General features: G+C 50.3%; 1 protein-coding gene across 3 annotated transcripts in view; it reads left to right on the forward strand.

Annotated features, from left to right (window-relative positions):
• Nucleotides 1–15,093, forward strand: part of tbrg1 (transforming growth factor beta regulator 1) — an 83,420-nt gene that overhangs the window by 54,160 nt on the left and 14,167 nt on the right. For all 3 annotated transcript variants that reach the window (XM_067972768.1, XM_067972769.1, XM_067972770.1), the window contains 5 exons: nucleotides 857–1,003; nucleotides 4,255–4,352; nucleotides 4,667–4,777; nucleotides 11,426–11,568; nucleotides 12,463–12,591. In XM_067972768.1, the coding sequence (XP_067828869.1) occupies nucleotides 857–1,003; nucleotides 4,255–4,352; nucleotides 4,667–4,777; nucleotides 11,426–11,568; nucleotides 12,463–12,591 (628 nt within the window). The remainder of the gene's footprint in view (nucleotides 1–856; nucleotides 1,004–4,254; nucleotides 4,353–4,666; nucleotides 4,778–11,425; nucleotides 11,569–12,462; nucleotides 12,592–15,093) is intronic.

Consider the following 15,093-nt stretch of genomic DNA (forward strand, 5'->3'; position numbering starts at 1 on the left):
TGTGATGCCCTCTCTCTGTGCTTGAATAACACAGAAGGAAAGAAAGAACTTGCATTTATACAGTGCCTATCACAACCTCAGAACACCCTCAAAGCACTTTACAGCCAATTTTGAAGTGTAGTCACTGTAGGAAACGCCACAGCCAATTTGCACACAGCAAGATCCCACAAACAGCAATGCGATAATGACCAAATAATCTGTGTTAGTGATGTTGGTTGAGGGATAAATATTGGCCAGGACACTGGGGAGAATTCCCCTGTTCTTCTTCGAAAAAGTGCCATGGGATCTTTTAGGGAGGGCAGACGGGGGCCTCCGTTTAAAGTCTCATCCAAAAGACGGCACCTCAGTCAGCGCCAGCTTGGATTATGAGCTCAAGACTCTCGAGTGGGGCTCGAGCCCACAACCTTCTAACTCCGAGACCAGTGTGCTACCTATTGAGTCATGGCTGACACCTAGCTCGCACGTTGCTCTCACGTTTTCCTGGCTCTCACATGCGAAGGGAGCACGAGAGCTGATGGTATCTGTGGAACTGCTAAAAGTGAGTGCCTGCAGGAGAAATGGGGGTAGGGGAGGAAATCTGCTGGTTTTGTTTAAACACACGCCTGGGCCCCAAGCTTCAAATTTGCAATTCACTAAGAAGTATTTTACACGCTGCACAGCGGGGAGTTCCACAGTGCGGCAGTAGAAGCTGACTTTGCTCGGGTGATGGAATGCCAGCCACGCGACCAAATGGTCGTCCTCACCTGGGTGAACCGGTGGCACGGGTTATCAGCTGCCAGCTGTCCGATCGGGGCCCGTTTATGTCTGCGCTGGTCCCTATTGATTACACTCTAAACTCTGATCTTTTGGATATTAGATAATCACGGATCGCTCAGGTTTTTGTGACGAGACTGCGATCTATCCCGTGGGGTTTTGCAGCACCCGAGTCTATGCCAGTATGAAGAACCCTGACCACAAGTGTCTGTACACCTGTCAGATCAAAGACAGTGGAACTGGACCACAGGTATTTCAAAATACGTAACATACAATTCTTCAAAATTTGTATTGCTTTGCAATGATACAAATTACATTTTTGTGAAATATTTCCTATAATTTTGAATCTGCATTTTGTTGGTACGAGTGCCCTGTAACGGTGATGAGAGTGCCCTGTAACGGTGATGAGAGTGCCCTGTAACGGTGATGAGAGTGCCCTGTAACGGTGATGAGAGTGCCCTGTAACGGTGATGAGAGTGCCCTGTAACGGTGATGAGAGTGCCCTGTAACGGTGATGAGAGTGCCCTGTAACGGTAATGAGAGTGCCCTGTAACGGTGATGAGAGTGCCTTGTAACGGTGATGAGAGTGCCCTGTAATGTTGTCCGTGCCATGTAATGGTGATGAGAGTGTCCTGTAATGGTGTTGCGAGTGCCCCGTGACGGTGGTGATGGTGAGAGTGCCCCGTAATGGTGGTACGAGTGTCCTATAATGGTGAGTCGCGTGCCCTGTAATGATGCGCATGCCCTGTAATGGTGCTCGTGCCCTGTAATGGTGGTACGAGTGCACTATAATAACTTGGAGCCAGCTTTCATGTGTATACTGATGGTAACCAGCTCTAGCTCCCCCGCTTCTCGGGACCCCTCGTCTTCTCCGTGCTGTCAGGTTCTTGTCAGATGAGTCACAGCTTCCTCAAACTCAATAGCAGCCCTTGCCGCGGGCCCCGCTCCCTTCCCTTGCCGAGGGCCCCGCTCCCTTCCCTTGCCGCGGGCCCCGCTCCCTTCCCTTGCCGAGGGCCCCGCTCCCTTCCCTTACCGCGGGCCCCACTCCCTTCCCTTGCCGCGGGCCCCGCTCCCTTCCCTTGCCGAGGGCCCCGCTCCCTTCCCTTGCCGCGGGCCCCGCTCCCTTCCCTTGCCGCGGGCCCCACTCCCTTCCCTTACCGCGGGCCCCGCTCCCTTCCCTTGCCGCGGGCCCCGCTCCCTTCCCTTGCCGCGGGCCCCGCTCCCTTCCCTTGCCGCGGGCCCCGCTCCCTTCCCTTGCCGCGGGCCCCGCTCCCTTCCCTTGCCGCGGGCCCCGCTCCCTTCCCTTACCGCGGGCCCCGCTCCCTTCCCTTACCGCGGGCCCCGCTCCCTTCCCTTGCCGCGGGCCCCACTCCCTTCCCTTACCGCGGGCCCCGCTCCCTTCCCTTACCGCGGGCCCCGCTCCCTTCCCTTACCGCGGGCCCCACTCCCTTCCCTTACCGCGGGCCCCACTCCCTTCCCTTACCGCGAACCCCGCTCCCTTCCCTTCCCTTGCCTCTCACTATGGACTGAGGATAAAAACATTTTTGGTCACAGTATTGGAACAGTTGAGCGGCTGACACTCTAATTCGACACTGTCCTCACAACGCTGAGACCTGGGCTGAAGGGAAATACATGTCCCCTGCCCATTAACTGTGAGGGCCCTAAATGAAATGAGTTTGGATAGTCACAATCCAGTTCCTCGGGGACATGGACCCACAGCACTAAAGCTCACTGAGATCACAGGATGACTGGAACCTACAAGAATGTAGCTCCCGACTGGAGGGGGAGTTCAGCATTGCTGGGATTAAGCTGATGGGGGAGCGAGTGCTGCTGGGAGTGGGTGTGAGTGTGAGTCCCTGCGCTCCTGCTGGGAGTGGGTGTGAGTGTGAGTCCCTGCGCTCCTGCTGGGAGTGGGTGTGAGTGTGAGTCCCTGCGCTCCTGCTGGGAGTGGGTGTGAGTGTGAGTCCCTGTGCACCTGCTGGGAGTGGGTGTGAGTGTGAGTCCCTGCGCTCCTGCTGGGAGTGGGTGTGAGTGTGAGTCCGTACGCATCTGCTGGGAGTGGGTGTGAGTGCGAGTCTGTACGCATCTGCTGGGAGTGGGTGTGAGTGTGAGTCCCTGCGCTCCTGCTGGGAGTGGGTGTGAGTGTGAGTCCCTGCGCTCCTGCTGGGAGTGGGTGTGAGTGTGAGTCTGTACGCATCTGCTGGGAGTGGGTGTGAGTGTGAGTCCCTGTGCACCTGCTGGGAGTGGGTGTGAGTGTGAGTCCGTACGCACCTGCTGGGAGTGGGTGTGAGTGTGAGTCCCTGCGCTTCTGCTGGGAGTGGGTGTGAGTGTGAGTCCCTGCGCTCCTGCTGGGAGTGGGTGTGAGTTTGAGTCCCTGCGCTCCTGCTGGGAGTGGGTGTGAGTGTGAGTCTGTACGCATCTGCTGGGAGTGGGTGTGAGTGTGAGTCCCTGCGCTCCTGCTGGGAGTGGGTGTGAGTGTGAGTCTGTATGCACCTGCTGGGAGTGGATGTGAGTGTGAGTCTGTACGCATCTGCTGGGAGTGGGTGTGAGTGTGAGTCCCTGCGCACCTGCTGGGAGTGGGTGTGAGTGTGAGTCTGTACGCATCTGCTGGGAGTGGCTGTGAGTGTGAGTCCCTGCGCACCTGCTGGGGGTGGGTGTGAGTGTGAGTCTGTACGCATCTGCTGGGAGTGGGTGTGAGTGTGAGTCCCTGCGCTCCTGCTGGCGGGTCTACTCCTGCGTTTATCTGAGCAATTATTTTGTAAAGTAAGGAGTAAGGATCTGCTCCTTCAACTGTTTGAGGCTGACAATTGTAAACAATTTTACAACACCAAGTTATAGTCCAACAAATTTATTTTAAATTCCACAAGCTTTCGGAGGCTTCCTCCTTCGTCAGGTGCACGTTCACCTGACGAAGGAGGAAGCCTCCGAAAGCTTGTGGAATTTAAAATAAATTTGTTGGACTATAACTTGGTGTTGTAAAATTGTTTACAATTGTCAACCCCAGTCCATCACCGGCATCTCCACATCATTGAGGCTGAGAAGTGAGCTCTGTCAGCTTGTAATCTGCGTTAAAAGAAGTTCGAGATAGATATTGAGTACATCAGTAAAGGAACAACACCAAATAGAACTGGAATGTGTGAAAGAAGCAGAGACACTTTCAGACAGAGAGTTTTTATCCTTGAGCAGTGTTATGAGCTTAACTACAATATCGCACGCTGTGTGTTACACGGTATCGCACGCTGTGTGTTACACGGTATCGCACGCTGTGTGTTACACGGTATCGCACGCTGTGTGTTACACGGTATCGCACGCTGTGTGTTACACGGTATGGTACGCTGTGTTTCAGGTTTCACTTGTTGGTCCTGCACTGGGACGCCCAGTGAAGGTAGCCACGGACAGTGAGACAGGGAGCGCCCGCTAGCTTAGTGTACATTGGAAATACAGTGAGAATGATCAGTATGGCAGGAGGAAAGCTAGTGACTGAATGTTTGTGTTCAACAGTTCGAGATTGCTCCTGAAGTTGACCCTCAGAATGCCCTCGTTGCATCCTCTGCGTCAGCCTGTCACGCCAACCTGTTGAAAGCTATCGCTATGGCACGGTGAGTGTGGGTTACTCTTCCTGGTTATGGGTGGTACAGGTGGTAAATGTGCCATAGGGCGTTGGCTCTGAGCTGCAGGGGTCAGGAAGGTCAGCGGCAGCTCGACCTATGATTGGGCCCAGTGTCCCTCTATATTGGGGTTACTGAACTACATAGTATGTGAAGGGTCATCTGAGAAACCAAGCACGCTGTCTGATAGGACCATGTACCTTTAAATAAAGGTACACTGCACTTGACTCATTACCTGTGTAGTGTGAGTAACTGTAGAGGTGCGATTTATTTTTAATTGTGTTTCTGCTTTTCTTTCCACTCAGAGGAAAACCATTCCTGAATGTGGTGCCCTCTGGGGCAGATTTCTTTGGCTTCTCTCATCCCACCATTCAGAACCTGATCCAGAGCTGCCCTGGTGCCAGAAAGTGTGTGTGGTAAGGTCACAAAAACAACAGCAACTTGTATTTATTTAGCACCTTTAACATAGTAAACCTTCCCAAGGTGTTTCACAGGAGTGTTTTCAAACTAACACCAAGTCAGATACGGTGATATTAGGACAGGTGACTGAAAGCTTGGTCAAAGAGGTAGGTTTTAAGGAGCATCTTAAAGGAGGAGAGAGAGGCGGAGAGGTTTAGGGAGGGAATTCCAGAGCTTAGGGCCCAGGCAGCTGAAGGCACGGCCGCCAATGGTGGAGCGATGAAAATCGGGGATGAGCAAGAGGCCAGAATTGGAGGCGCACAGAGATCTCGGAGGCTTGTAGGGTTGGAGGAGGTTATAGAATTAGGGAGGGGCGAGGCCATAAAGGGCTTTTAACACATGAATGATAATTTTAAAATCGAGGCGTTGCCAGGGGTGAGCAGGCCCAGGGGTGATGGGTGAACGGGACTTGGTGCGAGTTAGGATACGGGCAGCGGAGCTTTGGATGAGCTCAAGTATACGGAGGGTGCAAGGTGGGAGGCCGGGCAGGGGAGCATTGGAATAGTCGAGTCTAGAGGTGACAAAGGCATGGGTGAGGGTTTCAGTAGCAGATGAGCTGAGGCAGGGGCGGAGACAGGCGATGTTACAGAGGGGGAAGTAGGCGGTCTTGGTGATGGAGCGGATATGGGGTCGGAAGCTCACCTCAGGGTCAAATAGGACGCCGAGGTTGTGAACGGTCTGGTTCAGCCTCAGACAGTGGCCAGGGAGACGGATGGAGTCGGTTGCTAGGGAACGGAGTTTGTGGCGGGGACTGAGGACAATGGCTTCGGTCTTCCCAATATTTAGTTGGAGGAAATTTCTGCTGATCCAATACTGGATGTCGGACAAGCAATGTGACAAATGAGAGACAGTGGAGGGGTCGAGGGAGATGGTGGTGAGGTAGAGCTGGGTGTCATCAGTGGACATGTGGAATGTGACATGTTTTCAGACGATGTCACCGAGGGGCAGCATGTAGATGAGAAATAGGAGGGGGCGAAGGATAGATCCTCGGGGGACTCCAGAGGTAATGATGCGGAAGTGGGAAGAGAAGCCATTGCAGGAGATTCTCTGGCTACGACACTGGATAGATCAGAATGGAACCAGGCGAGGGCAGTCCCACCCAGCTGGACAACGGAGGAGAGGTGTTGGAGGAGGATGGTGTGGTCAATCGTGTCAAAGGTTGCAGACAGGTGGAGAAGGATGAGGAGGGAGAGTTTACCATCGTCACAGTCACATAGGAAACGCGGCAGCCAATTTCTGCACAGCAAGGTCCCACAAACAGCAATGAAACAAGTGACCAGATAATCTGTTTTAGTTGTTGGCTGAGGGATAAATATTGGTAGGGACACTGGTCGAACCCCCCTGCTCTTTGAAATAGTACCGTTTGATTTTTTATGTCCATTTGAGGGCAGACAGGGCCTCGGTTCAACATCTCCTCCAAAAAATGGCACTTCCAACAGTGCGGCGCTCCCTCGTTACTGCCCCTCCGACAGTGCGGCGCTCCCTCGTTACTGCCCCTCCGACAGTGCGGCGCTCCCTCGTTACTGCCCCTCCGACAGTGCGGCGCTCCCTCGTTACTGCCTCTCCGACAGTGCAGCCCTCCCTCAGTACTGTCCCTCCGACAGTGCAGCGCTCCCTCAGTACTGTCCCTCCGACAGTGCAGCGCTCCCTCAGTACTGTCCCTCCGACAGTGCAGCGCTCCCTCAGTACTGTCCCTCCGACAGTGCAGCGCTCCCTCAGTACTGTCCCTCCGACAGTGCAGCGCTCCCTCAGTACTGTCCCTCCGACAGTGCAGCACACCCTCAGTACTGACCCTCCGTCAGTGCAGCACTCCCTCGGTACTGACCCTCCGTCAGTGCAGCACTCCCTCGGTACTGTCCCTCCGACAGTGCAGCACTCCCTTGGTACTGTCCCTCCGACAGTGCAGCGCTCCCTCAGTACTGACCCTCCGTCAGTGCAGCACTCCCTCAGTACTGACCCTCCGACAGTGCAGCGCTCCCTCTGTACTGACCCTCCGACAGTGCAGCACTCCCTCAGTACTGACCCTCCGACAGTGCAGCGCTCCCTCAGTACTGACCCTCCGACAGTGCAGCGCTCCCTCAGTACTGACCCTCCGACAGTGCAGCGCTCCCTCAGTACTGACCCTCCGACAGTGCAGCGCTCCCTCAGTACTGACCCTCCGACAGTGCAGCGCTCCCTCAGTACTGACCCTCCAACAGTGCAGCGCTCCCTCAGTACTGACCCTCCGACAGTGCAGCGCTCCCTCAGTACTGACCCTCCGACAGTGCAGCGCTCCCTCAGTACTGCACTGGGAGTATCAGCCTAGATTCTGGTGCTTGAACCCTGACTCAGAAACGAGAGTGCTACCACTGAGGCAAGACGTGGTAAGGCTACAAACACTTGCTGTTGCTTATTTGAGATGAAACCCATGAATGGAAAGTAAGCTGCTTGTTCCCACGATATAGTGTGAATCCTGTAGAGTGGCACTTGCCCTGCACTCTGGAATCACTCTTAGAGTTTTAATAAAAATGAAAGCTGGTTTAGTTGGTAAAGGTGCCGCCTCGTGGTGTACTCAGTTATAACTCAGCTGGGCGAGCTTTCCTCACACAGACCAGGAATGTCACAGGCTCAGTGCCCGGTCGAGATTGAGTTGGTAAATTGCAACTGGGGTGGCAGTGGGGGGATCTCAGTTGACTTCAGTGCCTCTGGGCTCGGGAGGGGAGTCTTGTCCGTGGTTCTTGCTCCCAATTGCTATCCAGTGACCCTGGCTGACACTGTGTGTTTGGACATCAGGTTCAGTGGAGATGTTCCTGCTGGCAGATTTCCTGCTCACACTCACACTCATATCAAGGTCCAATCGACGATAATACCCTCGAGTGAAATACCGGAGGAGAGGAAAAAATAAACGCACAGAAACCAAAAGGAGCCAGGTTCAGTCCCTGGTCTGTGCTAAATTAGTGATCTCTGCAAGACTGTTGTTCAGGCACTGCAGTGCAAAAAGCAGCCAGTGGTGCCATTCCTGTCTCTCTTGGACCCTGTGGGAGTCGCCATATCCAGTTTCAGATAGTCTGCTGACATTCAGTTTTCCTTCAAGCGTGAAGAATGGGCTTCCAGTGTGGCTGAAACTCCTCTTGTGTGAGCTAGCGCCTTCGGAGGAAGAGGGGAGACAACTGGCAAACTAAGATCGAACGCCAGCTCAGACCTGTGTAATGATGCAACATCCCATTGAACTTCTCAAAGCATTTCACAAAATGAGTTGCTTTGACGTGCGAGGACTGTTGTTATGTGGGGAAAAATGGTATCATCATGTGGCAGTTTCATCCCACAGTCAGTGAGATATGTGACCACACTGGTTTTTGGTGCTGGTTAAGGGAGAACGGGGCCTCGTTTTAACGTCTCATCTGAACTAGGGCACCTCTGACAGTGCAGCACCCCCTCACTCCCTGCACTAGCGTGTCAGTCTATATTAGGAGCTCTAATCCACAAACATCCGACCCAGAATTGAGCGTGTTACAAATTGAAACAAGCCGACTCATTCCAGTCCCATGTGAAGCAGGTTTTGAACAGTCTGGACCCTGACCCTAGTGGGCATGGTCACACAGTGCAAACTGTTCCTAATTCTGTACAAGTTGTAATTAAATTGTCGATCTCGCTCAGAGAGACCGTGAGATGGTGACTGAGGGAAAGGCAAAGATTGCCCTGATCTGACAGCAGTTGCAGTTGGGTGCTCTTCTGAGAGTGGGGTTAAGACATGTTTGTTGGGATTGTGTAGGGGGAGCTTAACTCTGCATCTAACCCATGCTATAACAAACCCAGGAGTTTTGGTTACTGACACTGGTGTCAGGAGTGGCAAAGTGTCCCACCCCCCCAGCACAGATATCCTTCACCTCAATGAGTACAAAATTATCCATCGTGCAGGAAGGTGCTGTATTACAGCTCGGGTTAAACAAGAACAGAGAGCTGGACCAGCAGAACTATACAGGTTGTGTGATTAGATACTGCACATGGAGATTAAAACTGCAGTTATGATAAGTCACATCACTGCCTTTCATTCTTGATGTTTTTTCACATATTGGGCTGTCATTCCCGAACCTCACAGTGATTGCAGACTGTGCTCTCAGTCCTGAACCTCACAGTGATTGCAGACTGTGCTCTCAGTCCTGAACCTCACAGTGATTGCAGACTGTACTCAGTCCTGAACCTCACAGTGATTGCAGACTGTGCTCTCAGTCCTGAACCTCACAGTGATTGCAGACTGTACTCAGTCCTGAACCTCACAGTGATTGCAGACTGTGCTCTCAGTCCTGAACCTCACAATGATTGCAGACTGTACTCTCAGTCCCGAATCTCAGTGATTGCAGACTGTACTCTCAGTCCTGAACCTCACAATGATTGCAGACTGTGCTCTCAGTCCCGAACCTCACAGTGATTGCAGACTGTGCTCTCAGTCCTGAACCTCACAATGATTGCAGACTGTACTCTCAGTCCCGAATCTCAGTGATTGCAGACTGTACTCTCAGTCCTGAACCTCACAATGATTGCAGACTGTACTCTCAGTCTCGACCCTCACAATGATTGCAGACTGTACTCTCAGTCTCGACCCTCACAGTGATTGCAGACTGTGCTCTCAGTCCTGAACCTCAGTGATTGCAGACTGTGCTCTCAGTCCCGAATCTCACAATGATTGCAGACTGTACTCTCAGTCCTGAACCTCACAATGATTGCAGACTGTACTCTCAGTCCTGAACCTCACAATGATTGCAGACTGTGCTCTCAGTCCTGAACCTCACAGTGATTGCAGACTGTGCTCTCAGTCCTGAACCTCACAGTGATGCAGACTGTACTCTCAGTCCCGAATCTCACAATGATTGCAGACTGTACTCTCAGTCCTGAACCTCACAATGATTGCAGACTGTACTCTCAGTCCTGAACCTCACAGTGATTGCAGACTGTACTCTCAGTCCCGAATCTCACAATGATTGCAGACTGTACTCTCAGTCCTGAACCTCACAATGATTGCAGACTGTACTCTCAGTCCTGAACCTCACAGTGATTGCAGACTGTACTCTCAGTCCTGAACCTCACAGTGATTGCAGACTGTGCTCTCAGTCCTGAATCTCACAATGATTGCAGACTGTACACTCAGTCCCGAATCTCACAATGATTGCAGACTGTACTCTCAGTCTTGACCCTCACAATGATTGCAGACTGTACTCTCAGTCCCGAATCTCACAATGATTGCAGACTGTACACTCGGTCCCGAATCTCACAATGATTGCAGACTGTACTCTCAGTCCTGAACCTCACAGTGATTGCAGACTGTACTCTCAGTCCTGAACCTCACAGTGATTGCAGACTGTGCTCTCAGTCCTAAATCTCACAATGATTGCAGACTGTACTCTCAGTCCTGAATCTCACAATTATTGCAGACTGTGCTCTCAGTCCTGAATCTCACAATGATTGCAGACTGTACTCTCAGTCCTGAATCTCACAGTGATTGCAGACTGTGCTCTCAGTCCTGAATCTCACAATGATTGCAGACTGTGCTCTCAGTCCTGAATCTCACAATGATTGCAGACTGTGCTCTCAGTCCTGAACCTCACAGTGATTGCAGACTGTACTCTCAGTCCTGAATCTCACAATGATTGCAGACTGTGCTCTCAGTCCTGAATCTCACAATGATTGCAGACTGTACTCTCAGTCCCGAATCTCACAATGATTGCAGACTGTACTCTCAGTCCTGAACCTCAGTGATTGCAGACTGTACTCTCAGTCCTGAACCTCACAGTGATTGCAGACTGTACTCTCAGTCCTGAATCTCACAATGATTGCAGACTGTACTCTCAGTCCTGAACCTCACAGTGATTGCAGACTGTACTCTCAGTCCTGAATCTAACAATGATTGCAGACTGTACACTCAGTCCTGAATCTCACAATGATTGCAGACTGTACTCTCAGTCTTGACCCTCACAATGATTGCAGACTGTACTCTCAGTCTTGACCCTCACAATGATTGCAGACTGTGCTCTCAGTCCTGAATCTCACAATGATTGCAGACTGTACTCTCAGTCCCGAACCTCACAATGATTGCAGACTGTACTCTCAGTCCTGAATCTCACAGTGATTGCAGACTGTGCTCTCAGTCCTGAATCTCACAATGATTGCAGACTGTACTCTCAGTCCTGAATCTCACAATGATTGCAGACTGTACTCTCAGTCCTGAATCTCACAATGATTGCAGACTGTGCTCTCAGTCTCGAACCTCACAATGATTGCAGACTGTGCTCTCAGTCCTGAATCTCACAATGATTGCAGACTGTGCTCTCAGTCCTGAACCTCACAGTGATTGCAGACTGTGCTCTCAGTCCTGAATCTCACAATGATTGCAGACTATGCTCTCAGTCCCGAACCTCACAATGATTGCAGACTGTACTCTCAGTCCTGAATCTCACAGTGATTGCAGACTGTACTCTCAGTCCTGAACCTCACAATGATTGCAGACTGTGCTCTCAGTCCTGAATCTCACAATGATTGCAGACCGTGATCTCCCATGTCTAAGCTCGTTTTGAAAGTGTTGTGAAGTTGTGAGCACCTGTGATATGCTGAGATGTGCCCTTTATTTGCAGCTATCGCTGGGTAAGGTTTGAGGTGTGCCGGCCAGGAGATGGGCAGGTGCCACACGGGCTGCCAGAAGACGATGCTTCCATGAACTTCGAAGCCCTGAGACAGCGGGTCTCTGAGGAGAGGCTGAGTAATCGTCCCACATCAGGTAATCAACACCTTCCAATTTATCCACTCAACAACCATTGCAATTGGTGCAGTAACTTGTGAAAAATGGTTTTATCGAGAAATATTTTTGGGGTATTTGTTAAAATCTCCCTTTGTTTTGGCAACTCTATCCCCTTTCTTTTAGAGAGTAAGTTAATGGTTAAGTTTAGTGATCTTTTTTTCATTTATTAGAAATGTTACTTTAACTTTTTATTGACCTGAATGAGGAACGAAATGGTGGTTTGATTGCAATTTTGTGGCACTTACTGATTGGAGCTTTTCCTTTCTTGTGACTGGCTCATCACCATGGTTAAAGTAACAAATCGAGGTTCTTTGACCCAGTCACATCTTAAAGGAAATGTACTTGACACAATTTTTTAATAATTTGCTGCCCTCTTCTCCCAAAGGCAGTGACAGTTGCACAAGTGTCCAAAACCCTCAGGAACCCTGCCCAAGTGGTAATACTAGGCAGTAACTTTAGGTGGGCTATTGAACCATGGAGGGCATCACATTGAGCCTGATCCTATCCTGACCCAATGACGCAAGCACTTTCCATCAGGAGTCTCTGGATTACAGCTGGCAGCAGAAACCTCGCTGAGGCGTCCCCTCCATAGCCCGAGGGGTGAACTAACTCAGACTTTGCACGAAAGGTCATCGACCTGAAACATTAACTCTGTTTCTTTCTCCACAGACACTGCCTGACCTGCTGAGTATTTCCAGCATTTTCTGTGTTTATTTCTGCCTCCTGGTCTGTATGGCTTAGTGCTACTCACCACATGGGAGTGGAAGAGCTGGGTGCTCCCTTTTAACAGACATTGTCTTGATGTTCGTGCTGCCGTGTGTATCGTACTGATATGATTTTAGAATTTCTCAAAATGATGTCTTCTGCCACCAGAGCAACAGTCTTCAGATCAGAAGAGTGGGACCGTGATTCAGTCAGGCTCCACGGCCAGTCTGCCTGCATTGGCCTCTGCAGGTGTCCAGCAAACTGAAAACTTTGCTGCCGTTGGGCTGCACTGCACAGGTTGGTGAAAGTCAGTTTCTGCTTTTTTATTTAGTGAGAATGCAACTTAAGGTGTGTTAATATTCCAGGGTTTCCGACACTATACAGTAGAATCTTTCTGAAACCTAGACTCATAGAATGGTTACAGCACAGCCATTCGGCCCATCGAACCTGTGCCAGCTCTTTGTAAGAGCAATCCAGTTAGTCCCATTCCCTCGCTCTTTCCCTGTAGCCCTGCAGAATTTTTTCCCTTCAAGTATTTATCCAATTCATTTTTGAAAGCCACGATTGAATCTGCTTCCACCACCCTTTCAGGCAGCTCATTCCAGATCATAACTACTCGCTGCGTAAAAAAAATTTCCTTATATCGCCTTTGGTTCTTTTGCCAATCACCTTAAATCTGTGTCCTCTGGTTCTCGACCCTTCTGCCAATGGGAACAGTTTCTCTTTATTTACTTTATCTAAACCCTTCATGATTTTGAATACCTCTATCAAATCTTCTCTTAACCTTCTCTGCTCGAAGGAGAACAACCCCAGTTTTTCCAGTCTATCCATGTAACTGAAATCCCTCATCACTGGCACCATTCTAGTAAATCTTTTCTGCACCCTCTCTAAGGCCTTCACATCCTAAAGTGCGGTGCCCAGAATTGGACACAATACTCCAGTTGTGGCCGAACCAGTGTTTTATAAAAGTTCAACATAACTTCCTTGTTTTTGTATTCAATGCCTCTATTTATAAAGCCCAGGATCCTGTATGCTTATTCAACTGCTTTCTCAACCTGTCCTGCCATCTTCAAAGATTTGTGTATATATACCCCCAGGTCTCTATGTTCACTACCCTTCCAAGTTTTCTGTCATCTGCAGATTTTGAAATTGGGCCCTGTACACCCAAGTCCAAGTCATTAATATAGATCAAAAAAAGCAGTGGTCCCAGTACCGACCCCTGGGGAACACCACTGTACACCTCCCTCCAGTCTGAAAAACAACCGTTCACCACTGCTCTCTGTTTCCTGTCACTTAGCCAATTCTGTATCGATGCTGCCACTGCCCCCTTTATTCCATGGGCTTCAATTTTGCTGACAAGCCTATTATGTGGCACTTCATCAAACGCTTCTTGAAACTCCATATACACCACATCAGCTGCATTGCCCTCATCAACCCTCTCTGTTACCTCATCAAAAAACTCAAAACAAGTTAGTTAAACACGAATTGCCTTTAACGAATCTGTGCTGGCTTTCCCTAATCAATCCACACTTGTCCAAGTGATTATTAATTTTGTCTCGGATTACTTTCTCAAAGTTTCCCCACCACCGAGGTTAAACTGACTGGCCTGTAGTTGCCGGGTTTATCCTTACACCTTTTTTTGAACAAGGGTGTAACATTTGCAATTCTCCAGTCCTCTGGCACCACCCCCATATCTAAGGATGATTGGAAGATTATTGCTGGTACCTCTGCAATTTTCACCCTTATTTCCCTCAGAATCCTAGGATGCATCCCATCCGGACCGGGTGACTTATCTACTTTAAGTACAGCTAGCCTTTCTAGTGACTCACCTTGTGACTCCCCAAAGCCTTTCCACCATCTACAAGGCACAAGTCAGGAGTGTGATGGAATACTCTCCACTTGCCTGGATGAGTGCAGCTCCAACAACACTCAAGAAGCTCGACACCATCCAGGACAAAGCAGCCCGCTTGATTGGCACCCCATCCACCACCCTAAACATTCACTCCCTTCACCAATGGCACACTGTGGCTGCAGTGTGTACCATCCACAGGATGCACTGCAGCAACTCGCCAAGGCTTCTTCGACAGCACCTCCCAAACCTGCGACCTCTACCACCTAGAAGAACAAGGGCAGCAGGTACATGGGAACAACACCACCTGCACGTTCCCCTCCAAGTTACACACCATCCCGACTTGGAAATATATCGCCGTTCCTTCATCGTCGCTGGGTCAAAATCCTGGAACTCCCTTCCTAACCACACTGTGGGAGAACCTTCACCACATGGACTGCAGTGGTTCAAGAAGGCGGCTCACCACCACCTTCTCAAGGGCAATTAGGGATGGGCAATAAATGCTGGCATTGCCAGTGACACCCACATCCCATGAACGAATAAAAAAAAACTTTCTTTATCAATTTTTAGCCTATCCAGTATCTCAACTACTTCTTCTTTTAATGTTACTTTGGCAGCATCTTCTTCCTGATGTAAGGACTGATGTAAAATACTCATTTAGTACCTCAGCCATGCCCTCTGCCTCCATGCATAGATCTCCTTTTTGGTCCCTAATCAGTCCCACCCCTCCTCTTACTACCCGTTTACTATTTATATGCCTATAGAAGACTTTTGGATTCCCTTTTATGTTAGTTGCTAGTCTATTCTCATACCCTCTCTTTGTCCCTCTTATTTCCTTTTTCACTTCCCCTCTGTACTTTCTACATTCAGCCTGGTTCTCACTTGTATTATCGACCTGACATCTGTCATACGCCCCCTTTTTCTGCTTCATCTTACTCTCTATCTCTTTC

Source organism: Heptranchias perlo, chromosome 36 (genome assembly GCF_035084215.1).
Source record: "Heptranchias perlo isolate sHepPer1 chromosome 36, sHepPer1.hap1, whole genome shotgun sequence".
NCBI classification, from domain to species: Eukaryota; Metazoa; Chordata; class Chondrichthyes; order Hexanchiformes; family Hexanchidae; genus Heptranchias; species Heptranchias perlo.